The following is a 27587-nucleotide window of genomic DNA, read 5'->3' as shown; positions in this document are numbered from 1 at the left end:
CATTTTCTCTGCTTTAAGTCATCTATAATTTTGGTGGTAAACTGCAACTTTCAATTTCTTTCATGAAGCCTATACTGTTAAAAAAATGCAATTTCTTTTTAACAGATTGGACTAGAAGATAATCCGGATTATAATCCAATCATTAATGGAGTAGATAGTGTTAGTCGTTTTGGTAAGTCTGCCTCCATGTTTTATTGATTACAGATAGACTAAATTCCATTTCAGTGTAATTATGAAACCTTAAAGACATTGGGGAGCACGGTTCTCTAGAGCTCAGCCATGTCTATTTTGTTAGAAACCACAGAGGTAATCTGGATAGAGAGTTGGGCAATCACCAGCTGTATGAAATTTAATATAAGCAAGTGCCAGATTCTGCACCTGGGACGGGGTAATCTTGGTTATATGTACAAACTGGGCAATGACGGGCTGGATAGCAGCCCTGCGGAAAGAGATCTGGGGTTTGGGTTGATGGCAAGTTGAATATGAGTCAACAGTGTGCCCTGGCAGCCAAAAGGGCCACCTGTGTCCTGGGGCGCATCGAGTACAGCAGAGCTAGCTGGTCGAGGAGGTGATTGTCCCACTCTACACTGCACTGGTGTGGCGCCACCTCGAGTACTGTGTGCAGTTTTGGACACCACAATATAAGAAGGACATCAAACTATTAGAGTGCATCCAGAGGAGGGCGACCAAGATGGTGAAATGTCTTGAGGACAAGACTTACAAGAAGCAGCTGGGGTCACTTGGTTTATTCAGTTTGGAGAGGAGAAGGCTGAGGGGTGACCTCAACACAGTCTACACTTTCCTCAAGGGGAGCAGCAGAGGGGGAGGTGCTGACCTCCTCTCTCTGGTGACCAGGGATAAGACACGAGGAAATGGAATGAAGCTGCATCAGGGGAAGTTCAGATTGGGCATTAGGAAAAGGTTCTTCACTAAGAGGGTGGTCAGTCACTGGAACAGGATCCCCAGGAAAGTGGTCATGGCACCAAGCGTGTCAGAGTTCAAGGAGCATCTGGACGATGATCTTAGTCATATGGTTTAGTTTTAATTAGCCCTGTGAGGAGCAGGGAGTTGGACTGGATGATCCTTATGGGTCCCTCCCAACTTGAGATAGTCTTTGATTCTATGGTTTATTTACCCCAAGACTGAATATTTGTAACAACGGCAGTAAGTGTAAATGAATAAATATAACTATCATGAGGAATCTGTACCTCTTTAAATGCTAAATCAAGAGAAATGTCTGATTTATTCCATGAGTTTTTTTAATCATACATATCTGGATTTTTATGATGTGGTTGGAAGCCAAATAACCCTGTTGCAGCCATCCAAGATGTGTCTTACAAGCATGAGACTGAATATCAGTATTCAGTAGACTCAGCGGAGATGAATTCTTTTTTCAGTAGCTCCTGTGTAAATCTGAAATAATCCAATTATATTATATTTGCACTAGCATTATTCAAACCAAATGTTGACATTTGGGTGTTTTAGAATTCCTTGCAGTTTCACATCAGAGCTCATGGACTTCAGGGTAGTGCATGAGATCTGGGTGCTGTTTCTAACTCAGTTTCATGGTGGCTTCTCAGAAAAATAAACATGAATGAGAACTGTCTTGAACAGGGATATTTTCTTACATCATGGCCATGACCTTAAGTAAATGGCTAACTTTGTCTCAGTTTTCCTATATGTAATGATGCTTGAGCTTTGTAAAGCCCCTTAAGCTATTAGTCCACTATTTTAAAAGCTTTCAAAAGTATGACACTAAAATCAAGATTGTTTTTCTCCAGAAAACAAACATCATTCAACAAATATCAAAGGGAGCAACCTTCATAAATTTCAAAGATAGAGGAGGAGGAAATATAAAGCAGTTAAGATTCATTATCTTTGTGTGCCATCTTCTATGAAACACAAAGGAGAATGAGTAATACATCAAGGCAGATACTGTCCTACAGCCTTGGAAGGAGCTGTAAAACTATCAGCAGCAAGATTCAAGATACAGCTGCTACATAGCACTTCAACAATGAGTAGAATATCGTTTTCTTGAATAAAATGCAAATGAGCTCTGAAAATTCAGGTCATGAGTAAATCAAGTTGTTCCTCCTGAAGAAAAGTGAATAGCACACGATCTGTCCTTCTCTGCGATGTACATGATCTGTCCTTGTCAGTCATATATGTATTGTGCTTATTTGAATCCCAGTTGCTGAGTTCTCAAGCTCTGCAGAGGAGCAGTCCTCTTCCTTCCGGACAAACTCTCTGTTTCGCATCATTTTTTTGTAGGTGTTTGATTTTTAGAATCTAGGCTGTCAATCACATTAAAGGGCATTTCAAAATTCAACGTTGCAAAATGTATGGCAGGATTCTTACTATAAATGAGAAGTTTCACATCCCCAGGCATCGATATAAAATGAACTGGCCATTCATTTTTAATGAAGGAAGAATGCGTTAACTAAACATATACCAGATAGCAATGATAGCTTCTGTCTGAACGTTGATTACCATGTTGACAGGAGAAAGAGAAAGATGGGCTTTGCTCAGCACTGCTAAATGTTCCCCTTTCATGATAAGAGAGAGGAGAGGAACCACGCTTAAACCTTAACTCAGCAGAACAGTCACCGTACAGAAGAAAAGCACCAATGTAGTAAACTATTAATGTTATTTGCTGCTCTCATCAAATTTGTAAGGAATTATGAAGGCAAAGACTGGTCAGAAATCTGTACAGGGCTCAAGAAGTAACATATCTGTAAAACCACAAGTTAATAGGCAGTCTGAAAATTCATTAGATATTTGTAAGTGAATACTTATTAAAAAGGAAAAAAATTAAAGTCAGTAACTTTAGATTGAAATAAGGTATATAAGGATCTACATTATTCCAAGGTATAAAAACCAAGTATTATTTTGGATGTACCAGACAATAAGGCAGATAATTGTCATGAGATCAAGAATTGTCACAGACTGAAAAAATCTGCCTTGAGGAAGTTGGTACCCTTTCGGCCAGTTTCTGTTGGTGGACCTTACTGTCATGTGCCAGCATAAACTTGACTTTCTGTGGATGGACTGCTAGCAATTCTTCATGCATACTCCCAGCTGACAAGGTACCAGGTAAACTGCTGACCTGAAAGATGTGATATTATTTTCACAGGACAATAAACAGAGTGGTCGTACTCTCCTGGAGGAGGTCTTTGTATCCTTCTGCACTTTGTGTAAAGCTATTACAGTTTTTCATTGTATTATCACCATCTTAAAAACTCCTGATCCACAGAAATTCTGCTTCTGTGGTCATAAGAGTAATATTACTCTCAGGTCTAACATGGTGACAGTTCCCCAGGCAATGATATTCTGCAGAAGTTAAGATCCTGTGAGAAACTCAACAACTTCACCAAATTCATGGAGAGTTTGAAGCCATGTCATGAGACCAAGAACAGAGATTTAACATATTTTTTTTCTTTGAAGTTCACGTGTGAGGCAAAGATTTGGCATCTTGGACATTTATGAGTAAACTTACAGGTGAACAAATTCTTGTGAACCAATGTACTGATTATTTATTACTGGAGTAACTCATTATACCTTCCCAAGTAAAAAAACTTGATTTTCAACAATAGTTATTCAAACTAAATAGAAAAGTCTCAGCAATTTATTTGTATGCTAGTCTTTCCAGAAATCAAATTTTGAATAGCCTCAAAATTAGCATGTTCCTATAATGGTAACTCTTTTGGAGAGTGTGATTTCTATTTATTCATTGCTTCTGCAGTATTTTAACTATCTGACCCTAATTTATTTTTTTCCCCCAGGAAAACAGGCTGCCTTAGAACCATTTATTTTGCTGAACCTTTTGCCGAATGCAACAGACAAATATTACACTTATAATGGGTCTTTATCAACTCCTCCCTGCTCTGAAACAGTTGAATGGATTGTGTTTAAAGATACTATTAGTATTTCTGAAGACCAGGTAATTTGTTTAATGTATTAAACCCAAATAATTGTACATAACACCAAAGAATGGCAGTTGCCATGTATATGGTAAAAGCTCATGGCATTCATTGCCAGCCCAACAACCTAGCTTTTATCTAGTTATAAATTTTTCATACAGCTATTAAATTAGAAAGGATATGAATTACTTGAGTGTGTTATCTTTTCATTTTTTTTAGTTCAGGACTAGATTCTGACGCATTTCTTGCCTTCGAAGGGAGTGAGAACACACTTCCTAACTCTGCAGGCTATCTGGACTTCTAGCCCATATAAAGAGGAGTGCAAAACTGGGCAGAGCAGAGTGGTTGAGAAATACAGGTGGAGTAAACCATTAAATATACTGCCAGTACAGAAAAACAAAAGTTCAGTGCCACCCAGGAGAGCTCAACAGGGAGACTTTACCCGACATCTTTTCCCCAGAGTTTTTGCCTGTTAGCAGAATCTGGTTAATTTGTTATGACTTCTGACTTCCTTTTTTCCTTGCCTCTTCTAGTTAGCTGTATTCTGTGAAGTCCTTACAATGCAGCAGTCTGGCTATGTTATGCTGATGGACTACCTGCAAAACAACTTTCGAGAGCAGCAATATAAGTTCTTTGGGCAAGTGTTTTCCTCTTACACTGGACAAGAAGAAATTCATGAAGCAGGTATTTACTGAATAGTGATTACTCTCTTCATAGATTGAAAGACAATTTTCAGTAAAAGATTCATCCTAGTATGGAGATACTCATTTTAAATTGTGTAGAAAGTAGCACGCTGTATTATTACTCATAAATACATCCCTTCAGAGAAAAAAAACTAGCAATCATAAAACATGTCAGATTAAATGGAGTGGAAAATTAAATGCTTGTCTTGACCAAACGTTCAGTGACGATCACGTCAGTTCAAGCTTTCTTGCACTGCCCTTTTAATGTTTCAGACATAAACAAAGCTGCCTTTTCAGGGGCTGCAAAAGGATTTTGTTTTACAAACCCACTTGGCTTTTTTGTTGTGTAATATGGATGCTTTTCCAACAGAGGCTGAAGTGAGGTCACCAAATTCATTTCACATAGTCTGCTGAGAAAGTGATAGATGCAGAGAATCCCAGAAGCCAGATTCTGTTCTCTGTTTTACCTAAAACCTCAGGGAAGTTTGTGCAGTTTATATGACCAAAACAGTATATTATGTAATGGGAAACAAAATCTAGCACTAAATATGGAAGATGATGATTTCTATACTCACAAGGACAGAGGAATAAATAGTAAAAAACTAATTTGGGGGCATTATGTTGCTACTTGGGTGGAGATGCCTGTAGATTCTTAATCTCAATTGCACTGAACTGTGTTTAATTAGAGATAGACTGATGACTGAAGCATGTGGTATAGGTGTTCTCCAGATTAGAAAGAAGTGTGGTTTCATTTTAATTCACCTAGGTTGGGTGGGTAATATTTTTTCCTACTGGAAGGATCCTGTGTATGAAACTTGCATACAAGCTAGGAGATGTTCATCATTCAGCACTGCCGGAAGGCTGTCCCCTGCACAAGTGTACCACCTGCTTCGCCACAGGATAGCTTTACTGCTTCATTTCTGTAACCAGTCAGTGACACTTCTGTTTTGACCTCAGTTTGTCATGAACTCCTCAGATGTGTACCCAGGATATGAGTTTTCTTGCATTGGTCTAAACCAAGAAATATCTGTTCTGGCAGGTTTGGGGTTTTTTTGTTTAGGTACTAAGGGCGCTTGAAATTTTGAAGCTTGGAGAAGGAGTATGGAATTGAGATGCAGCAATCAAGCATATTATCACTATTAAATATATTTCTGTTTCCAAATAGACTTACAATGGATATTGTTGATTTGGCCTAACTTAAAAGAAAGATCATCCTTCCTCAAATGCCTCTGTTTAATGAAAGTCTCTGGCAGACAGGTCACTGTAATACAGACCACTTTTTCTTATGTCCGTGTTGTCAGAAGGAAATTAATCTTCTTAGTCCTTTATAAATAGGAGTCAATCTACAGTGAAGTAATGTTGTAGGCAAAGGACCTTTGAAAACAGAGACTGGGACTTCTTCTGCTACCTGCAATCCACTTGCCTCCCAGGTGGTTGCACTACAGCCATGACCTTGGCCTTGACCCTTCAGCTCAGTCACTGCAATAGAAGGAAGCTACTTTCAGCTCTGCCATCCTAATCTAGATTTCCATAGAGACTGACAAGAACAAAAGCTGGATAATACTGTTTAAGACAGGCTCCTTCTTCCTTCTGGCCACTCTATGTGCTGACACTTGAAGGAGCTTTCCATGTGCTGTCCCAAAGCAGTGCGTGCATTAAAACTGCAGAGGAGGTTGCTTCTAACCAGTCCCATTTCTGCACTATATCAAAGAGAGTTTCTGTGAATTTTCTATCTTATCTGTGAGTTTGGTATCCATATAGATTAGGAAAGAGTGTCCAGCCTAAAGATATTAGGATCCTTTTCTGCATTGAGTTATACCATTTAAAATTAGAAGGCCCTTCTGCTTCATGTAACGATAAAATGTGTTGTACAGAGCATACAAAATTTCTGTGTGTGTAGACTTGTATAATACCGAACAAATGGGTTTCAATCTGCTGAGTTTAAGACAAAAGTGTCCTGCACTCACATCACTGTGGCAGCAAACACATGTAGTTTTTATTCTAAGCTAGGTATTTAAAGTAACAAATTGTAGGTTAAAAATTCTGGTGTGGCCTTAAACAAGGAGGGACAGAAAGGGATCACTAAAATTTCCCATATATATATTTCACATTTCTGTTAATATTTATATGCACTATGTAAATGCAACATCATCACATACACATACATGTACATATTTATGTACACACATGTACATATATGCACACAAATGCAATTATAGGATTTGTTTAATGTAGAACATTAGAGGAGCATTTATATTTTCACCTCCATTTTAAGAGAAGGTAAATAAAAAGCCCTAGGAATCATTAAACTTAAATGCTGAGATGTAAAAACTGTAACATGAATGTCTAAGTCTCCAAGAGTAAATAGGCTTATGTATTTCATATTTAATATTGCAAAGTTCTTGTAGTCAACAGAGAAAAAATAATCTTTGAAATCGCTTTAGATGACAAAGAGAAATGGCAAGAGTGGGTCTTACTCAAGTAGACAGCTGAAAAATTATTTTTTGTTGTGAAACCTAGAATCCCCATTTTCTCTTGTTGGATTCAGTGTAGACTCTCATTAGGCAGTAAGATTAAGTGCTTGATTTATTGCTGTTATTAATACATTGCATGTCTTAAGTAGAGCTAAGTTTCCTTAAAAGGGCTAAAAGAATCTTTCTATTCCATTATAAACTAATTTCAGCAACATATTGTCAGAAATTTTCACACAGTGATAACCTCAATATTCTTGGTGTACAAGCACTGCCCTACTGAGGGCATGGGAAATACTTCATTCCCCAACCTGCTTAGTGATACATGTAATTTTCCTCTGTAATATATACGTACGTATTTATTTAAGAAGATTAAAATAGCTAATCCTTACAGCCATACTTGAGGATTCAACTCAAAAAACTTTTTGAAACTGTAATGCTTTATCTCCACCAACCTCATTTCCATTTATAATAGAAATCATTGTCTATTCCTATAAACCTGAGAACCATCACGGTAGCTCCTGGGCCCAGTACATAAATTCCCATCCGCTCCACTCTTCTAGTAATGCCTTGTATGTAAGTACAGAAACACAATTCTTGTTAATCTTTCTGGTTTTAGTAAAGATATAAAAAACAGGGGTACTTAAAATTCAAGACTGACTATATATTGGTAAAAAATATTTGTCAATCTGTTTTCCCATGGAAAAACAACTGCGTAAAGTTCAGCAGTTATTTTAGTTAAATTCTCTTGCAAGAATAAAGGTAAGGACTCAAGCCTTTACCACTTCACATACCACAGATGACATAAATTAGCTATAACCATTTTCAGATTCTCTCAAGACATTTCCTTCCGTGCAGGATACTTATACTGACATAACGTGCTGGGTGTTGGTGCCCAGGCACTGGCAGTGGGGCTGCGGAGCGGCCTCTGTGAGGAGAGGCCGGGGCTGCCCCGTACCGGACACAGCCGGTTCCAGCGGGCTCCAACCCACCCCCCGCAGGGCACAGCTCAGCCCCTCGGCCAATAGCACCTCAGGGAAAACAAAGTTAAGAAAGGGCAAAATGCTGCACGGCAGTGAGGAGTGAGGAAAAAAGTGTGAGAAACAGCCCTGGGACACCAAAGTCAGTGAAGGAGGAGGGGAGGAGGTGCTCCAGGTGCGGGAGCAGGGCTCCTCTGCAGCCCCTGGAGAAGACCATGGTGAGGCAGGCTGTCCCCCTGCAGCCCATGGAGAGCCCATGCAGGAGCAGGTTTTCTGGCAGGATCTGTGACCCCATGGGGGATCCACACTGTAGCAGTCTTTTCCTGAGGGACTGCACCCCACGGAAAGGACCTATGCTGGAGAAATTCATGAAGGACTGTATCCCGTGAGAGAGACCCCACACTGGTGCAGGGGAACAGCATGAGGAGGGAGGTGCAGCAGAGGCAAAGTGTCACGTACTGACCACATCCCCCATTCCCTGTCCCCCTGCACCGCTTGAGGTGGGGAGGTGGAAAAGTCAGGAGTGAAGTTGAGCCTGGGAAGAAGGGAGGGGTGGGGAGAAGGTGTTTGTAGTTTTGTTTGTGCTTCTCACTATCCTACTCTATTTTAATTCGTGATAAACTAATTTCCCCAAGTTGAGTCTGTTTTGCCCATGACAGTGGTGAGCGATCTCTCTGTCTTTATCTTGAGCCATAAGCTTTTTCATCTTATTTTCTTCCCCAGTTCTGCTGAGGAGGAGGAGTGAGAGAGCGGCTGGGTGGGTGTCTGGTGACCAGCTAAGGTCAATCCAGCTCACATACCTACTGTGCTGCTCCACCCTCATCACAGACATAGAGTAGATTGGGAATATTGAAGAACTACTTTTTGCCACACACTGTGACAGGGAGCTGAAAAGCCCTTGAATGTCTTCATCTAAATGAAGTGATTTCACGACTTCCACAATTGAAAATCTGGATTTAAAAGATAAAAATCTCAAACCCAGATTCAACTAAAAGTAGAAGGAAGCAACAAATGCGGAAAAAGTCCCCTGAATTATCCAGTACTGCCTCAGAACTACACCTAGTTTTATTCCAGCTGTGTCAAGCTCAGAGATACTTAAAGCCAGGCATATATAGATATGAATAAGCCAAATCCAGGCAGCTTGTAAAGGTCTTTTTGTCAAAAACACAGGCCAATTACGTTCTCACAATGATTTGACTAATGTACCTTGGTGTTTCCCAATGATGCAATTCAGTTTAGTTTAAAAACTTCTAAGTTATATGGGTAGCATTTTATTCCACAGAAGAATAAGCAAAGATAGGTGCATTATCATGATCCAACATGCAAAACCAGCATCTGAGTACTCACCTAGGGAAAGCAGAGACCTGAATTCAAGCCCAGCAGGGGCTTGAATATAGGTCTCTGACTTCCTCTGAATAGTATTTTGCTGCTTGAGACTTGTAATCCGGTTATGACTTCAGACTAGTAACAGACTGAAGAACTTCTTTTCTTGAAGTCTCTTTGCCCAGATTTTCAAAGTCCATATCAGAGCAGAAGTTGAATTAGGTAAGTTGGTATGCAATCTCCTCACTTTTCCTAGTCTCTGGAGAGGGAAAATGGGAAAATGCAGGAGCAAAGTATGTCTGTGATACTAAGACTGGCAGGAAAGGGAAGGAAACAGCACAGGCAGGTTGACTGATGAAGAAGGGCAAGAGACAACAGCTTGGGAAGGAATCGGCATGAAATAATATGCAGATGACTGTCATGTAAGAATATTGTTGATCATTGCTGAGATGAACAGGAACAAGCATCAAAAGGAGAAGAACAAAAGGGAATAAAACTTTTTTCGTGAAAAAAAAAAATAGTTGGAAGACCCATCTAGAAAAGAAAACAGAGCGAAACTGAAAGAAATATTATTGGAGACACTAATCTTCCACCTTTAAAAGTTTTATAATATTGCTTGGTTAGTCTGAATACAGTCAGAGATTTCAGAACCAAATTCACTCACAGACAAAAAAGAGGAAGGGAAGAAAAAGGACAGTAGAAAAGAGTTTGGACAGGAAGAAGCTTGGTCACTTATACTGTGAAAAAGTATTTGGAGAGTTATTTTAGACACCTTCAGAAAGAAATACCTGAAGAGTGTTTTGATTCTTTTTAAAAAAAAAAAAGAAATCAGAGTTTAAGTCATCTGCCTTAATGCTCAGAATTGAGAAGGGAATCGTCTTTGCCGGTCTAATGATTTTCTTTTGCCACCTGGTGGAAATGGGGTGGAATGACAAATTTTAAGAATGGAATGTACACAACTTCAGATGTTTAATTTTTTTTAATTCACTCTTCCTTTACATCAATTCAAAGAATTCAGTATAATTAATAAAATGGTGTGTCAAATACATAGCACAGCAGATTCAAAGCCTGGCAGAATTCAACTAAATTGCACAGACTAATACTGCCTCTACCATTAGCTCACAAACAGAAAAGAAAAAAAGAAAATCGCTGCTTATTTTCCATTGACTAGCTCAGATCAGAGCTGCTCAAAACTGCCTACCTGTATACAGAAGGGAAGAAATCTAGTTTTTCAAAATATGGGGGTTTGGGTGCCCTCCTGTGTTCGAGTGGCAAATTGCAAAGTGAATAGAAATTATTTTTTCCCTTTCTTTCAAAAATGCAGTATTGTCTACCAAAAGCATTGTAGAATCATGGTGTTTGCTTCCTTGAAGTGAACTCCGAAGAATCTACGTTTGTTTTCTTAATTAGCTAGGGGGGTTTTTGCCTGCTTTTGCTAGCTGCTCAGTTTGTTTTAAACAGATTCTGAGATTCAAAAAATGTTTCTTCATTTATTCCAAAGTCAAGCTAAAAGTTTTGTAATAAAAATATATCCATCTAATAATTTTAATATGTAAGATTTTATGAAGTTGTGGAAGGATTCAAAGTAAACTTCATGAACTCTGATCAGTGGTTTTGACAGGGCTCGTAGACAAAACAAAGCAATAGAAATGAGGTACTAAATGAAGCAATAGATTGAATCATATGCCTTTGCAGTACATATGAAAGGAGAGAGAGGAACTTCCCAAAAGCTAGGGCAGGGGCAGAGCACTCCGAACATTTCAACCAAAATGCAAAAACTTTGCAGTTTCAAAGAGATAAGAAGAGGGATTTATAAAAGGAAAAGTCAGGGACCCCTGGCCGTCATTCTGAGACATCAGAACAAATCCAGTTGCTGTGCTGTCAAGTTGGGAATCAAAAGTCAGTGACCACCTTTGACAGTCGTTTTCCTTCTTCAGTGCTGTGTCTGAAGACACACACAGTTCTCTGCACTAGTAGAGGGGATGATGGGAGCAAGGAAGGGGAACAGGGTCTCAGCCCAAATGCAAATGAGCCATGAATGTTGCAGCTGTATATGATGTTGCTTTATTTTTTTGCGTATCACAACTTATTGGTCATTTTTCAGTGAGCTTCAGCTAAATAATTTACATTTTTTGCTAATGTAATTTTTTCATACAGGTTAATATACCTTTGACCTTGTATATTATTTTTAAGCTACACACAGGTACTTGGGCAATTTAAAAAACAAATGGCAGAGTCTCAGTAAATTTCTAGCACACTGGTAATCAGTACATCTATATGTCTAGAAACATATCAAAAGGTTCAGCTTACTGGAACAAGATGAAAAGAGTATTGGAGGGGAAAGGCTGGAAGAGATGCAAGAGTAGTGGCCTGAGCAGGCTTCTGGAGTGGAGGTTCCAGGCTCACAAAGAAGGTCTGCATGAGCCCAGGACCGCAACAGTCTGATCAGACTTCTTCAGCTGATGCCTAGACGGTGCCTTAAAATATAGTAACATGAAATCACTACCTGCTAACCTAATTATTTAGCCTTTCCCTGTTTGCCTTTTGTCTCTTCTTTAGGTAGTATGAAAAGATTCAAACATCCTTGAGAGGAAATTCAGGTGTGATAGGTTTACCTTTAACCTTTAAAAATGATCTACTACAGATTACAGTCTATTATAGCTGGTGAGAGGGTGCAGGTCTTCTAATGTTACTCTGATAGACCCATAAAGACAGATTAATAGAGATTTTTTTCATCACCAGGACATATATAAGAATCTTGATGTTTTGTGGTTTATATTTTATTTCTTGGGAACTGGATATTAATATTTCACAGAATATGATATAAAAAAGGGGGGAAAGGGGACTTAGTCTTCAAATTAACTTGATTTTGAAAATCTAGTGTTAAAAACTGGTTCTGTTTATAGTGCATGACATCTCAGATATTTTAGTGGAAAGCTAAAAGTGAGGCACATGAAAGACTTGCATTATTTTTCTCTGGAGGTGGCTCAAGATCTCAGTAGAGTCATTTGTACCACTTAATAAATGTATTCTTTCCTCTTTTCTTTCTTCCAGTTTGCAGCTCAGAACCCGAAAATGTTCAATCTGATCCAAAGAATTATACTAGTCTTCTCGTTACATGGGAAAGACCTCGGGTTGTATATGACACCACAATTGAAAGATTTGCTGTCTTTTATCAACAGTTGGATGGAGATGACCAGACTAAGCATGAATTTCTGACAGATGGGTATCAGGACTTGGTAACTGTAAACTCTTCAAGTTTCATACAAGGGGTGATGGCAAAACACTCACTGTTAATTGTCTTAAGGGCTTGAACAGTGGCTAGGAGCTGATTCATAAAAAAATCACTTCTTTGGCTGCAGCTCACAGAAGCTGTATTTCATTTTTTGGCTGTAAAGCCACAAAGACAATTTAAAAAAAGAAAACAACTCTCTTCTTGCCCAGAAGAGAGAAAGCTTTCGCAGATTGCTGTTCTGATTTGCCTGTACTAGCCCCAAAAGTTTATGACCATGTCAATCTCAGAGCTCCTAAGCCGATTAATAGTGGTCTGTACTTCATTGCTCACTGATGTGCAAGGAATGACCTACACAAGCAACTAATAAGATTCAATACAATCATACTGTTATAACTATTAAGTTACTGATTACAGCTTCATGGTATTTTACTAATGTCATCTGTTCCATTTGCCCTCTTTAAAGACTCATAATTTATCAGAGATAATGTTACCTGAACTGGTGTTCAGCATTAAAAAATTATATAGTTTTGGTATCCTCCATGTAAAAATTCACAAGATTTTTTTTAAAGTTGGTTGGAAAACATTTGTGACAATAAAATACAAAAAGCATACATTAGAGTCCTAGAAGAAAGGAACTTTATGGCTTATATGAAAAATGTGTTATGAAAAAATTAATATTTCCAAATATTGGATACTTATTTGCAAGTAAATGATTAAACATGGTTTTTCTTTTAGGGGGCTATTCTAAATAATCTGCTGCCCAATACAAGTTATGTTCTTCAGATAGTTGCTGTTTGCTCTAATGGTCTATATGGAAAATACAGTGACCAAGTCATTGTTGATATGCCTTTAGAGGACCCAGGTAAGTGGTCTTTTGAGCTTAGTGATCACTTTTAGCTGAAAATCTGTGTTTGAAGAAGTAGTTTGTTTGCAAACCGGTTAAAATGCACGACTATCAAAATACGCTAAAATGAAATTTCAAAATCGCTGCAGTTAACCTTCAGCATGTACTTTGCTACTGATATTTTACACAATGTAATTCGCCATTCCTTGTAAACATTACCTATGAAAGACTGCATGTTAATTTTTTTTAACTCTAAAAATATTCTGAAAAACACCTACCTGATTTCAAAGCTCACAAGTGTATCTTTTAGCAATATAATGTAGGGAAATAAAACCATGTTTGGTATTATTTCTCTATGGTTCAAGCATCCTCCCAAAATTAATCCACACAGCTGAAGTATTAAGGAAACAAGTAATACAAACCCAATATATGACTTATAAGTCCATATCAATTGATTTTGAAATTTGATTTCTTATGATTACTTGGAGTTTGATTTCAAAGGACTTGGTGGTGATGGAATTCCCTTGCTTCTTAATGCTGCCTCGCAAAAAATCAAAAGGCCTAACAACCAAATCTTACTGATTTCACAGCCAGATTTACTTCTTCTGCCTGCTGGTAAATATGAAATAATTTGAAATTATAGCATGAAGCTTGATCTTGTCCTTAATAATTCCTTAAATTCTGTGGAAGTTTTAGCATCAGACCCAGTTCTTATCAAAGTGAGAGCGAGCTGTGTTTTTAATTAAGAACCCTGTAATTAATCATAGGAAAAAATCAAAGACTTTCTATCATGCAAGAAAATATTTTTTTATCTAAGGGCCTGGATTCTTGCTGTTTATTTATGGATTCTGTCAGTTCAGTTTTGCACTTCATTAAGTCTGTTTAGCTATAGCAAAGTCTTTAGTAATGTAGTGATGCACTTGGGAAAACAGGTCAGTTTTTCAAGGGAACCACATTCGTTTACAGCAAGAAAGAATATGATTCTCAACAATCTCTACTTCATGAATTATGAACTAATAATGGTAACAGGCTTATAATAGTGTGGTTTTGTCTGAAGGAGAGGGATGCAGGTTCAGGTATAGTACATATAAATTTTCAATAAACATTTAACTTGTCTTTCAAACACAAAGTGTTAGGAAGAATGCATTTTTTTGAGTCTTATGCTAATATCTACCAGAATTTTCCTGTTTATCTTCAGTTTTCTAAGAAGTCCACGACAAGGTTCTGACATTCTGCCTGATATTTCACTTTTCTGTTATCCTCTATCTACCTCTTAGATACTATATTCCTCCACATCCTTTCCAGAATTTGCTGATTTTGTGTTTGAAGATTTTCTCAGATGAGCTTTCATCTAAATACCCCCACATCCATTTCTACATGGAATGACAAATAAGCAGCATAGTGTTGTCATTATTAAACAACAGTCAGTTCAGCAAATCAAATTAGTGCAGTGCTGCCATCACAGCTTTAAAAGCTCAGAAAACAGACATTGCAACAAAAGATCCAATGTAGGTCATATCCATAGGATAATCCACCTTACTACTACTGTCGTATCCCTGCTGTAAGGATCAGTGAGGCTTGGTTGCACATCAACCTGCTATGTGCCGTGGTTCCTTTTGGAAGGAAATGCGGATGCGGAGGTGGAGAGGGAGACAGGAGCTGTCTGGGGCTGGGTAACCCCGGAGCCAGCACTGCAGGCAGCACGAATTGCGCACCTGAGGTGCGAGCACGTACTGCCAGGGAACCAACCTGGGAAGAGGACAGTGGGGCGTTAGATACAGCCACTGAGCACAGCGTCCCTGTTGTACTGCTGCTGAAGTCAGCAGTGGCTTTGCATTCCTTTCAGTGGAAGGAAGAGTGAGGGCCTTGCTTTGGAAATACATACTGGAAAACTCATTTCACCTTCCAGTATATCAGCAGAGATTTCTCTGAGATTTGTATTCTCAGATGAGAATTCAGTGCAATAAATGTTATATTTAGCGGTTCTGAGTAAAGGTCTGACATTCTCATGTCTCTTTACACAGACACACCACTATTTTATTTTTGTTAAAGAAATGAGAAAATACAATGCAACAATACCTAGGAGGCATATCAATGTAAAGATGTATCTATATAAAATATGAGCAGATTAGCGTAACTAATGGTTATTTTTGTGTTTTCACAAAAATAACACTAATGGTATTTTTGTGTTTTCAGTCATTTAAACATTTAAATGTCTTCTTAATGTTGCGTTAAAGCAGATTAATGTATATAAGTATATTCATATCCTTAAGGGTGTTTTGGTTTTAAATAAAGCATTGCAAATAAGAGAGTTAAATAGTCTGCATATCAGAACTGTATAAACACCTGGGATTTTTTTTCAAATTTCAAGTAGTTCTGGAAATTTGTAATAGCTTCAGGTCTACCTAAGGTTTTCGTTTAGTTTTCCAAAAGCTTCAAAATTGAGGAAGATTTTTTTCAGGTCAATTGAAGTGTTTCAAGGATACTTTAAATTAAAAAAACTAAAAGGAGAAGTTTATAAATAAAAATGAAATATCAAAATTAATACTTTGCCTGTTTCAGAAAAAACTGTTTCTTTGGGAGGCTTCCTTTCTGAAATGGACACAAAGTTATTACATGTACTTTGTGTTCTTTTATTTTGACACTTCCACAGTGGTACATCTGAAAGCATTGGATGAGGAAAATTCAGGGAAAAATCCCTCCCATGTAATTAGTATGATTACTATGGGTGTACATTGTGCTATAAATAGCTTTTATAGATGCTGTCTCAACCCTGGATATCATTTTAAAATATGAAAAAACTTCCATTCATTTCTAATATTAATGTTTATTTGCATACTTACTTTTACTAATTATTTACATCTGAATTAACTGTTGCAAATATTGCAAATATTTTCATGTTTAATATTTTAACATTGCAAATATTAAACAACAGAGATATGAGAATGTAGATATCTAATGAGAAAGATTTGTTCAGAGCAACTTGCTGGTTACAACTATAACATCAAATTGGTTTTGTGATCTGCTTTATAGATCTTGAGGCAAAAGGGGAATTCATGGAGCTCCTGCTTGTGAATTTATGAAAGAAAAGTTATCTTCACCATGAAGACATGAAATAAAATTGACTCACATAAAGCATAAGCTAAAACTTTGATTTTCAAGAATTAGTCTGAGTAAGCCAGTTTAATTAAGATGAAATTCACTGCAGTTACCTCCAGATCAATTAATCTTCATGTTAAGAGCTAAAGTGAGGTGTGAGTCATGTGGAAGCATTAGATGGGCCCTTTTCCAGGAAGAATTCTGCCCTTGGAGTGGCCACTTTCAATGGGGGAAGTTTCAGTACACTGTGCAACACAAATCTGGTGTTCAAAAAACTCATGATCCTTGTTTTAGCCTTTTCCTTTGAGATGCTTGCAAGAGAGAGCACTTCCCATGCTGTCTCCTCACCCTGTCTGGGTGTCTGTCACATGTGGTTAGTGAGGGCTTTGCAGGCTCCAGGTGATCCACAGACCAGGTTTAAACCCCCTCGTTCTTGGCAGTGCTTCGTAAGAGGAAGGATCTCTTTTGGGCCATGCTCTCTCCCTCAGTTTGCGGAAGCCTCAGAAGCTCTGATATGACATTGGGTGAATGATCATAGTTGAGACCTCTGCTTTTTGGTTTTTTTCTAAACTGCTCAAGTGGCAGCCTTTCGTCTTGTGATATAGTGTACCTGCACACTAAAATTGTTTCCAGTTAGTTTCCAGATGCCCTACATGATGTAGCGACACACCACCACTGAAAATGAAGGGAATCGTGTACATAGTGGTTTAGTCAGCTTTGACAGAAGTCCAACCTTTATTTACCAATTTTTCATTTGCTATTAGAATTGGATTTTGAATAGCTATCTAAATGTGTGCTTTCACTCTCTAGATAACATCTGTATAGCTCTGAAAGTTCTGCAGTAGTTTGTTGTGTAGTTCATACCAGTGTTACTTACATGCTTTTGCTGACACAGAAAATGAAAAATAAGAATATATCTCTCCTCTCATCTGCCTTTGTGTAGACTTTGGTTGGTGTTTATAAGAAAAACCCATGTTGGGATATGGCTCTCAAATGCTGTCTCCTGCATGGCAGCTCATGCTGTCAGCAATGCTTTGTGAGGGTCTAACTATGCAATTTCTTTGTAACTTGTCTTTGTGAGTGATTTTTGTCCTAAAAACAGTAAGCATATCTTAAATGTTTAATTTAGGGGATACTTTTTCCTAATTTTGTATTGATAAATGTAGAAATCTGGAAACTAATTTAATCAGAAGAAACAGGCTTTACTTTTGTTCTTACCATGCCGTTTATTACATAAGACAGTACAGAAATGCAAACAGTTTCTGGTGTGCATGCTATTCTACAATTACAAATCAGACTGTTTTAAAAGATTTTTTAAAAGATTTGCATTGAACGTAAATGTAGGGAAATAGTTACCTTTTTTGTCTTTGTTCTAGCATTTCTTCATCTGTCATTAAAATGGACTATGAAAAGACTTCTACAAAACTTTCTAACTAACAATTTAGTTACTTTATTTTAAAATGTAAGCTATAAAATAATTAAATGTGCTTCCAGAAAAAAATAAACAAGCTTCTTCATCAACCTACATCAATGGGTTGTTTTTTGGAGGGTGTGGTTGGGGGATGTTAGCAGATTTCCATAATCTCCTATCAAATCAAAAACTCAGCGACAGGATTAGCAGAACTTCTATAAGTGTGTGTCTCTAATGCTTTTGACAAATACATTTTCTGTGACCAAATAAATTTAAATAGGCTTTGTAAATACCTGTAAAATACCTGAAGATTTAGTGTTGTTAATATATATTTTATATATATACACATATGTTAATGCCTCTTCATGGAGACAACAGCAAGAAACTGTAGTTTTCTGCTGGTGGAATTTGAGACCACATACCCTACTGTGTCCTCTAGCACATCTGGCACAATTTTATTTTTCTCATTCAGTCTGGTTAAAGCTCAACTCGAGAATAGTGACCACAGAAAGAATGGATAGCATTTCTCTGTATTAAAAATATTTTCAGACAAGTCTATTGAGTACATAACACATGGAATGGGTCTACTGTGGGAAGACTTTCAAACTTATGACTACAATATTTGATTTATATCATTGAGAAGCCAGGGAATATCATTATCTCCTTCACCCCTTCCTCCCCTCTGCTCCCCTCCCCACCCTGCCCCGGAGCCTCCTAGGCTTCCAGGAGTCAGAGGTAAGATAATTTTTCTCTATCATCTTCTTAATGAAAATTTAATTAAGTACTTGGTAATTTATAAATGTTTGTTACAAAAGAACAGTTTATGAAGATTTTGTGCAGCATTGTTCAGTCAAAATTTGTTTACAGGCTATAATCTACAAATAAAACTGTATGAGCTTGTTAGTTTGATAAACTTTGTCTAGCGTATGTTGCATATAATACGTCTCAATTAGTTTTGAAAGGTAGATACAGACAGACCAAAGAGAATACAAATTAAGTTACAGATGCCCATCTGACTTTGCAGAGATGAGAAGTTAAAGATGACATCTTTATACTAGTGTATTGAGGAAACTTCAGTTGGGAATTGTGGAGGAAATGCAGACATGGAGCTCTGTGTGATGCTATTGTTAGAATCTCTCCCCAGGCTGAGATTGGCATTTTTGCTTGTGCAAATGGGCCCTCAGAATACATGCTAGCATTGATGTGCAGACAGAGCACTAGAACATTGCTTAGGAGAAAGCCTTAGAAGGATTCAGAAAGGGTATGGACCTTTCTGAATGTGATGGCACAGCTGTTGTGCTAGTACCTAACTCCAAGCCTGGGTGCACAAGTGAGGAATTTGCTTTATGAAAATTACAGAACAAATAATTTTACAATATCTTTAGAGCTTTCAGATTAAATGTAGAGAAATAGTTGATTCCCAGACTTACCTTTTTTCTCTTGTCTGCATTTCTGCATTAAACTGTACTTTCTCATAGAAAAGTTCCCGTAAACTTGGTTCTCCCTGGCCAGGATGTGGTTCCTCAGTGCAGATCCAACATGTTCTGCAGTATCAAATTGGAGCCAGGCAAAGGTGAACGTGTCCTGTCTAGATGAGCATTGCTACCCTTAGAGCTAGTCCTCAGCCCAGGCGGCTGGCCACTTCTCCAAACACAATCCAATAAAACATCTTAGACAGAGTCTCAATAAATGTATTAACTAATCAGTTGAGTCCTTGCAGAATCAATAATTCTGTGAATTTAAAATGTTGGATGATATGGTGTATATTTTTGTTTTATAGAGGCTGATCTCATTCCTGAACTGAATGAAACTGAAGAATATGAGGTATAGCATTAATTTATTTTTAAGAGAGTATTTCAAATACATACGTTTCAACTAAATTGAATTGATATTCTGTGAAAATTTATGAAACTTTGTCACCAACTAAATGTATTATCTGCATTTATATATACATATATATGTGCATATCCAGCCTTCTCTTTCAGCTATACTTCTCCCTAGAGATACCTCACTATTTAGTTCTCTGGGGCTGGAGATACATGGAGAAGTAAGGGATATCACAGGATACACCTAAATATTTTTCAAAATGGGACATCAGATTACTCTCACCTCTGAGTGAAATCTGACAAAATTGTTCATTTAGCTGAATCAAAGCTGTCACCCCATGTTAGGCTTTTTAGTTTGTGTAAAGACAAATCTGACTTAAGCTTGCTTATGATGGTCTTAGCAGGTAGTAAACTAAAGTAAGGGAGGAAGGCAGTTGTGCTGAAGAGTGAGATTCATGTGTCTGCTATCAGTGTGCTATTGATTGAATTTAACAGTTATTCCAAAATTCTTGGAGCGTCATTTACTTCTTGAACTCAAGTTAGACTTTACAGTATAACTCTATTTTATAGAACTTTGGGTGGTTTTATATGCAGACTTAATACTTGGTAACTAGGTTTCTGGTGTCCCAGCAAGGAGAGAGGTGAAAATATCACAATGAAGTTTTTAACAGCCTCGAGTACAGATTTTGCAACATGGATAGTTCCTTCAGTAAGATCTACATTTGTATCAAGTAATCCCTCAGAATTTTTATTTTATAGTTTCAATCTATGACCATAATATTCTCACCGAGTGGCAAATCCTTATTAGTTAAATAGACAGCCTGTGTTTACCTGTCTATTTACCCTCCCTTGTATTTGTGGATGCTGACTAACCAATAGCACAGTTATTTCTCTGTTGATGTAAGCTACATATCTAGATTATTAGATTGTATCTGTCAGGGCAAGAGCTGTGTGTCAGTGAATGTCAATTGAGTTTCACCTGAACCAAGAAAGTTTGAAAGTGCAGGCATTGCCCTTCAGAAAGTGGATTTTCAGAAACAAGGGCCTGTTCAGTCCAGTCCAGGTTCGAGGGCACACAGTTTAGGTGCTGCTGTCCCTACATTTTAGGTATTTAGCCCTTGGAATGAAATCCAAACCTGAGAGTCATGTCTGAGGTCCCTTATATTGTGTGAGTGCACTAGATGTTCCTGGTACAAAAAAGGGACTGCAGCGTGAAGCACAGCTCTAATCTAGTGGTCAAAGCCCTCACTCTTGTAAGACTTGATAAAAGCTAACAACTCCTATTAGCTGAGTGCCCCAGTTAATAGTTTATTCAGCCGTGCTTCATCTTGAGCACTTCCTTTCAAAGACAGTTTTTTTACATTCTTTTCTTTCCTGTGCCCTGCTTGCTTCAGTGCAGGAGTGGGATAGCTACTCAGCCTATAATATAGTGGAAATTGAGGATTTCTCAGGCTGATAACGGTGTCCCAATCTCCTGTCTTCTGGGTGTTTTCTCTCAACATCGTGCTTTGGAATAAAACAGGTATTGCCACCATATCATCAAGCCAAATCTTCAAAAGAAAAAAGAGTTGTAACTGTATTTTGTGAGAGGCTCTGTCCTGCTGGTGTCCCTCCAGGCTATGTGTGCCTATCAAATCAAGTCCCTTCAGAAACCGAAGGTGTCTCTCAATCCAGTTTGCAGAGTTGTGCTCAGACAGGTTTGGTTCTGGTGCAGTTCTAGATGGGGGCACAGCAGAGAGCTGCAGGCACTGCTGTGTCTAGGTCAAAATGAAAATGCCTGCTGAGCAAGTTGGACGCTTCCACATGGCGTTTTTTTTGATTTGAGACAGGGAAAGTTGGAGAGGGGATGAAAGGATTTGAACTTAGATCCTCAAGGACTGCCTAAATCCTGATTGTATTTAGGCAAGTAATTTTTCTTTTTCTTTTTGGATCTTTCCTTAAAAGTCAGAACTCTAACACAGATTTTTCACAAAGTATCATTATTCATGTTCAGCAAACAAAGGGTCATAACAGGGACTAGGTGGTTTCACTCACAACACTTTTGAAACTGTTACAATCATGCTGATCATCCTGAAATCTTCTTTTTCAGAAAACTCTGAAGATTCAGCAGATTTAAGAACAGGTCATAAATATGTTTTACAAATTCTGTTACTATGACAATTTAATCAACATCAGGATATTAGTGCACATCTCTAAGACATCGTGATAGCAAAACTATTTTTTCTTTGGTGTGTACTGCATATACAATTGCATTTTATTAGGAAAAAGGTAGAGCTTTTTAATAAAGCAAATAACTACTATGAGTGGGGTTTTTTTCTTTCAAATAGTAATTTCAAATAGCAAAAGTAACACAATATTTAAGAAGTTGTGACACAGGATTTTTTTTGTTTGTATTGCAAACAAGTAATATTTTCAAGAGAGAAGAGGATACTTTGCAGATAAATATTTTGCTGTAAGACCAGCAGTCTTCTCAAGTGTTGTCTTGTTTTGCCTCTCTTGTTTTTATGGAGCCAGGAAAATATATTATTGCAGTTTTGGTTTTCGTTTTTGTACAGTGTCTATAAACATTTTTAATTGTCTTCGGCTATGATATTTTTTCAAAGGATGAAGTTGATGAAAAGGAAGCAGAGGTGAATGAAGAAACTGCAGTGATTCCTAGCATTGACAGTGCAATAAACCAAATGAGGAAAGATTTCCAGGTGACTACATCTAGCTACAGTCAAGAAAAAATGGGGACAAAACCCAATGAAGATAAAACAAATAGATACTTAACAAGAGAAGAAGAATTGCATGGTAAGGAGGATGTTTTCAAAGCAGTTTATTACCCTACTTCTCCACCTGTTAGTGAAATTTCTGAAGAAGAGGAAGATCCTTTTTTGGAATCCCAAACAATTACTGGAATTCCTCCTCAACTCATTGACACAACCAAAGGCATAGAAGAAGAATACATATACCTTTCTTCAGGCACTGAACCAACAAGAATAACCACTACTGGACATAGTGACGAAGATTTCTTACTGTCTCCTTTTAAACCTCATCAGGAATCTGATGACTTTTGGAGTTCAGTTCTTACCACTTCTTCAGCACAGCTGGTTACAGAGGAGACCTCCCAAGAAGACACCCTTCCTTCAGGAAGCCCAGATATAAGCATACATGATGTTCTTTCCCAAGGCTCCATTAAGTATGTTTCAGAAGGTGTAGCACCCTCAAGCTCTGATGAGCCTCCAAAGCATATTTCTCCCACTGACGGAAATTTATGGTTTCATAACGCTACAGATTTGACAACTCAATCTGTTGATACATCGGATAGCAGGCAATTGTCTCAGACCAGTTACACTGATGCTTATGTAGAGGGATTAAAGCCAGCTACAGTGCCATATTCCAGCAGCCCAGTGGTTTCACAAGACACTTCAGATGCGGATTTAGAATTGCCACATTATTCTACCTTTGCTTTCTCCTCTGCTGAATTATCACCTCACTCTATCTCTTCAAGCTCTGGAGAATATGGTTCTGCTTCTGCTGCCAGTGAGGTACTCTCTCAGACAACTCAACCAGTCTATAATGGTGAGATACCTCTTCAACCTTCCTACAGTAGTGAAGTGTTTCCTCTAGTCACCCCTTTATTGTTTGACTCTCAGATGCTCGACACTACCCCTGCTACATCAGATAGTGATGTGACCTTGCATGCTACACCTGTATTTCCCAGTGTTGATGTGTCATTTGAACCCACCCTGTCTTCCTATGATGATGTACCTTTGCTTACATTTTCCTCTGCTTCCTCCAGTAGTAAAATGTTTCACCGTCTGTATACAGTTTCTCAAATGTTTCCACAAAGTGCTACTCCAGCTGTTGCAAGTGATAAGGTGTCCCTGCATGCTTCTTTGACATTGGCAGAGGGTGATACATTAATACAGCCAAGCCTTGCTCAATATGCTGATGTGGTGTCACATCAGACTACTCATGCTGCTTCAGAGACACTGATATTTGGTCATAATAGAACTCACATATTTTCTCAAGTTGAACCATCCAGCAGTGATTTAAATATGCATGTACTATCTACAATGTCTGAAGTTCCTTATGCTTTGTCTAGTAATGTGGGCTCCCTCCAAAGCTTTACTGTTTCCTATGACTCCGCAGAATTTGTGCATGATTCTGTTGATGTATTTCATCAAGATCCTTTATTTAGCAGCTATAACAATGTACTGGTGCATAAACCTTCTTCTGTAATATCACAAGCTGATACTTTGCTGCAGCCTACGCACTCTCTATCTAGCGATATGGATTGGTCTGAAGCATACTCTGGTAGTGAGTCCCTTTTGCCTGATACAGATACTTTGACGGTACTTAACGTTTCTTCCTCTGATTCTGTAGATGAAATTACATATGAATCATCTGGGTTTAGTGATGTTAATAAGATGCTTCAAAAAGGTGATGTTGTATATGGAGATGAGAGAGAACTGCAAATTTCCTCTTCCTTAAGTGAAATGGCTTCCAATGCTGAAAGTAAAGTGATACCTGAACTTTCTACATCTGTTTCTAATAATGATGTAATTAAGCAGAATACGTCTCTGCAAGAAAGCCCACTTCCTGTTTCTAGCACAAAGGGAATCCTTCCAGTCTCTCTTGCTTTTCCCACTACTAAGATATTTGGTCGTGATATTAGTAAACTTACAGAAAATCACCTTTCCGTTCAGCCTTTGCATGTTACAACTCCAGCCTTTGATGACACTTTGCTTGAACCTATGCTTAGTGCAAGCTCAGATCAAGCTCTCTCTGCCCCTGCTTATAGCAAAATGTTGTCCTCGACTCAGCCCTACTTTTATGAGACCTCAGCTGCATTAAATAATGAAGCATTACTGCAATCCTCGTTCCAATCTTCTGGCGATGGCACTCTGCTTAACACAGCTGCAGTTGTGCGTAGTGATCCAATATTGGCTGAAAGCTCCAGGGTTCATAAAGATAGTTCTACATTTGACCAAATATTGCATCAAATGGCACCAGGTTCTGCTACAACTGAAACCATGCTGCATTCTACATCTGCACCTCCCGTTGCTGATACGTTGTCAAACACTTTTAGTAAGCCCACAGCGTCACTTCAAGGTTTATCTGTTACTTATGCGAGTGAGGAGTATGTTTCATCCAGTTTGGTTAACAGTGAAGATGTTCAGCAGGTTATGCCTTCATTGTACAGTAGTGATGTTTCATTCCAGCTGACCAGTTTAGAAAATACAAATGCTTTTCCCCCCCAAGCAGTGAAAGCTGTTACAACTCCCTTCCTATCAGGTGATACATTACCACATGTAGCTACTCCTGCAGACAGACGTATCTCTTCAAGTGTTTTTGCAAGAAGTGAGGCTGCCAGTGTTTCTTCAAGTTCTACACTTGGTTTTGATCCTGTTCATATGCCTGCAGTTGTTTCTGATTCTGACGTGTCCATTCATCACACTCTTCCTTTACCAAATGTACATATTTCTGTTACGGCTGTTCCTCCCAAAAGCGAGATCCCTGTAACCTTGAGTAGGTTGCTGGTTTCTTCTAGAGAATCCTCTGGGTTGTCTCCCAGTATCATGTCCAGTACCGATTTGTGGCCTTCTGTAGTTGAGGATGACTATGATGAATATGACGATGGCTTCCCTGTAAGTAACTGTATCTCATGCACTTCCCATAGAGAAGCTCAGGATATGGTAGTAGAGGAACAAAATACAAAGGTAAACAGTAACAAGGATCAGAGTAACCTAATTATAAGCTCACATTCTGAGAAACCTGAAGAAGAAGAGAAAATTTCAACTGCTGCATCAGACAGTCAGATAAACCGTGCCATGGACAGAAGTAATTATACATCCGTACCAACTTTGACAGCAAGTGTGATACCTAAGAAGCACAACAACCCAACAATTTTGGAGAACCACATTCAGACTGCTAGTGTCCCATTGCAAAACACATCAGAGTCTAAGTCTTGGGCTGTTTTTACAAGTGATGAAGAAAGTGGTTCTGGCCAAGGTACCTCAGATAGCCTTAATGATAATGAAACTTCAACAGATTTCAGTTTTCCTGACCTTAATGAGAGAGACACTGAAGGGGCAGTTGAAGCAGGTAACTCAGAATTAACTCCTGGATCATCACAGTCATCAGCCTCATCTGTTGATAGCGATCACCCATCAGTATTCAACATCTCTGAGGCAGGTTAGTTATGGATAAGTCTAATGAATACCACGGAAAGCTGTGAGGGGATACTTTTGTGACATAGAGAATAAGAAGGTTTATCTACATATAATAAAAGGAGAACATAACAGTGCCAGTGGGTGTGATTAAGGAAGCGTTGGGGAACAGGGGGCGCATGCTAAGCTGGCTATCTTGTGAATGCTACTTCTGGCTACTTAAAACTGCACCTGAAATACTCTTCAGTAGGAAGATTCATGCTCTGCTTTTGGATAGATGCGTACTGTCAAGCAGAAGTTGGGTGGTGCACGATCTAAAACCAGAATTTGTTTCAATGTTTATTGTTTAATTTTAGTTTTAAAGGTTTAAGAGGGATGTAAGTTCTCTGTACAAAGACAGGTGCTGCCCTTATGGAAATACACCAGAGGACATCATGCCTCTTCCAGAGGAAACATACCTCTGAGATTCTGGGTTTTAACTTGCAGCAGCACATTTCCTCCTTGTGTTTTGTTTTGTGTTTTGTAAGATGTATTGAGCAAGGAAGAAGATGCTTCAGTTTGATTCTGATTCATCTTAACTCATAAAAACGTTCATTTTCATTCTTACTCTGTATGCCAGCTTCAGATTTCAGTGAGACGCAGACTTTTTTTGCCAGGTTTGCATATTTCTAAAATATTAGAGCAAGATTCTCCTGCACCTGTTTATATTTAGTGCTATTTTCCTATTTAGCCCTCTTAAAGTCAGCAAGAGTATTTGTGATCTGTGACTCCAAGGATAAGGTTCCAAAGGCAAAACTGAACCTCACATAGATAAATACCTGATAAATATAAAAGTTTTCCTTTGTATTTAAAAATGCATTGTGGAAAACCTGAAGTATTCAGACACATAATTTGCATTGCCTCTTGTTAGAGTATTGAAAATCCAAGAGTAAAGTCAGAAACAATCTACAATGTTTGGAAAAAACCACACCAAGAAGCAAGGTTAAATTGGTATTTTAGAAATTAAATTGAACTTCCATTAAGTACTAACAGCATCTGTAGAGGGCAGTATCATTCAACTAAAGCCACTAAGGAATGGAATCCACAAAGCATAGGAAATTTTCATCCCAGTCCTACAAATACACAGTTAAATCACATGAGGTTATATTACTCATGAGCAACAGAATACTAATATGAACTCTGTGACACTCTGTGTAGCTGGGGCTAGTAGAGTGGGAAAAATAGAAAATAAAAAAAAAATAGAAAACATACTGAAACTAGTAGGAGTCCTACCAAGGTAGGTGTTATAAAACTGAATAAGTGAATTAGTTCAGTAGGTAAGTAGTTACAACATTGTGTAAAAATGCATAACATTTCTTTAAAAATCAGCAAAAAGAACATCAATATTTCAAAACTTATGTTACTAATGTGAATGAGTGTTACCATAAGAGATTTCTAGTTTACATAATGGGTGTCATTTGAATTGTTACTGATAGTAACTCAAAAAGTTACTGGAGTAGTAGGAGGAGGAGGAGGAGTAGTACAACAGACTTAGGGTTTCTCTTCTAGATATTATTGAAAGACACTATACAGTATCATTTCATGTACATTATTTTTTCCAATAAATGATGCCAAATATTGTCTTTTAATAAACTGAA

The 27587-nt window shown here is 38.1% G+C and overlaps 2 protein-coding genes across 7 annotated transcripts in view; one reads left to right on the top strand and one right to left on the bottom strand.

Moving 5' to 3' along the window:
• Window positions 1–27587, bottom strand: part of CADPS2 (calcium dependent secretion activator 2) — a 508886-nt gene that overhangs the window by 44789 nt on the left and 436510 nt on the right. The gene's annotated exons all lie outside the window — the stretch shown is intronic.
• Window positions 1–27587, top strand: part of PTPRZ1 (protein tyrosine phosphatase receptor type Z1) — a 142295-nt gene that overhangs the window by 81630 nt on the left and 33078 nt on the right. For 4 of the 6 annotated variants that reach the window (XM_054803522.1, XM_054803503.1, XM_054803512.1 and 1 more), the window contains exons 6-12: window positions 106–172; window positions 3783–3940; window positions 4454–4604; window positions 12432–12616; window positions 13348–13474; window positions 19747–19790; window positions 22396–25975. In XM_054803522.1, coding sequence (XP_054659497.1) covers window positions 106–172; window positions 3783–3940; window positions 4454–4604; window positions 12432–12616; window positions 13348–13474; window positions 19747–19790; window positions 22396–25975 — 4312 coding nt within the window. The remainder of the gene's footprint in view (window positions 1–105; window positions 173–3782; window positions 3941–4453; window positions 4605–12431; window positions 12617–13347; window positions 13475–19746; window positions 19791–22395; window positions 25976–27587) is intronic. The other 2 variants (XM_054803540.1, XM_054803532.1) reach the window with 1 other exon arrangement.

This window comes from Grus americana, chromosome 1 (genome assembly GCF_028858705.1).
Source record: "Grus americana isolate bGruAme1 chromosome 1, bGruAme1.mat, whole genome shotgun sequence".
In the NCBI taxonomy this organism is placed as follows: domain Eukaryota; kingdom Metazoa; phylum Chordata; class Aves; order Gruiformes; family Gruidae; genus Grus; species Grus americana.
This window is presented reverse-complemented; position numbering and strand designations above follow the sequence as displayed.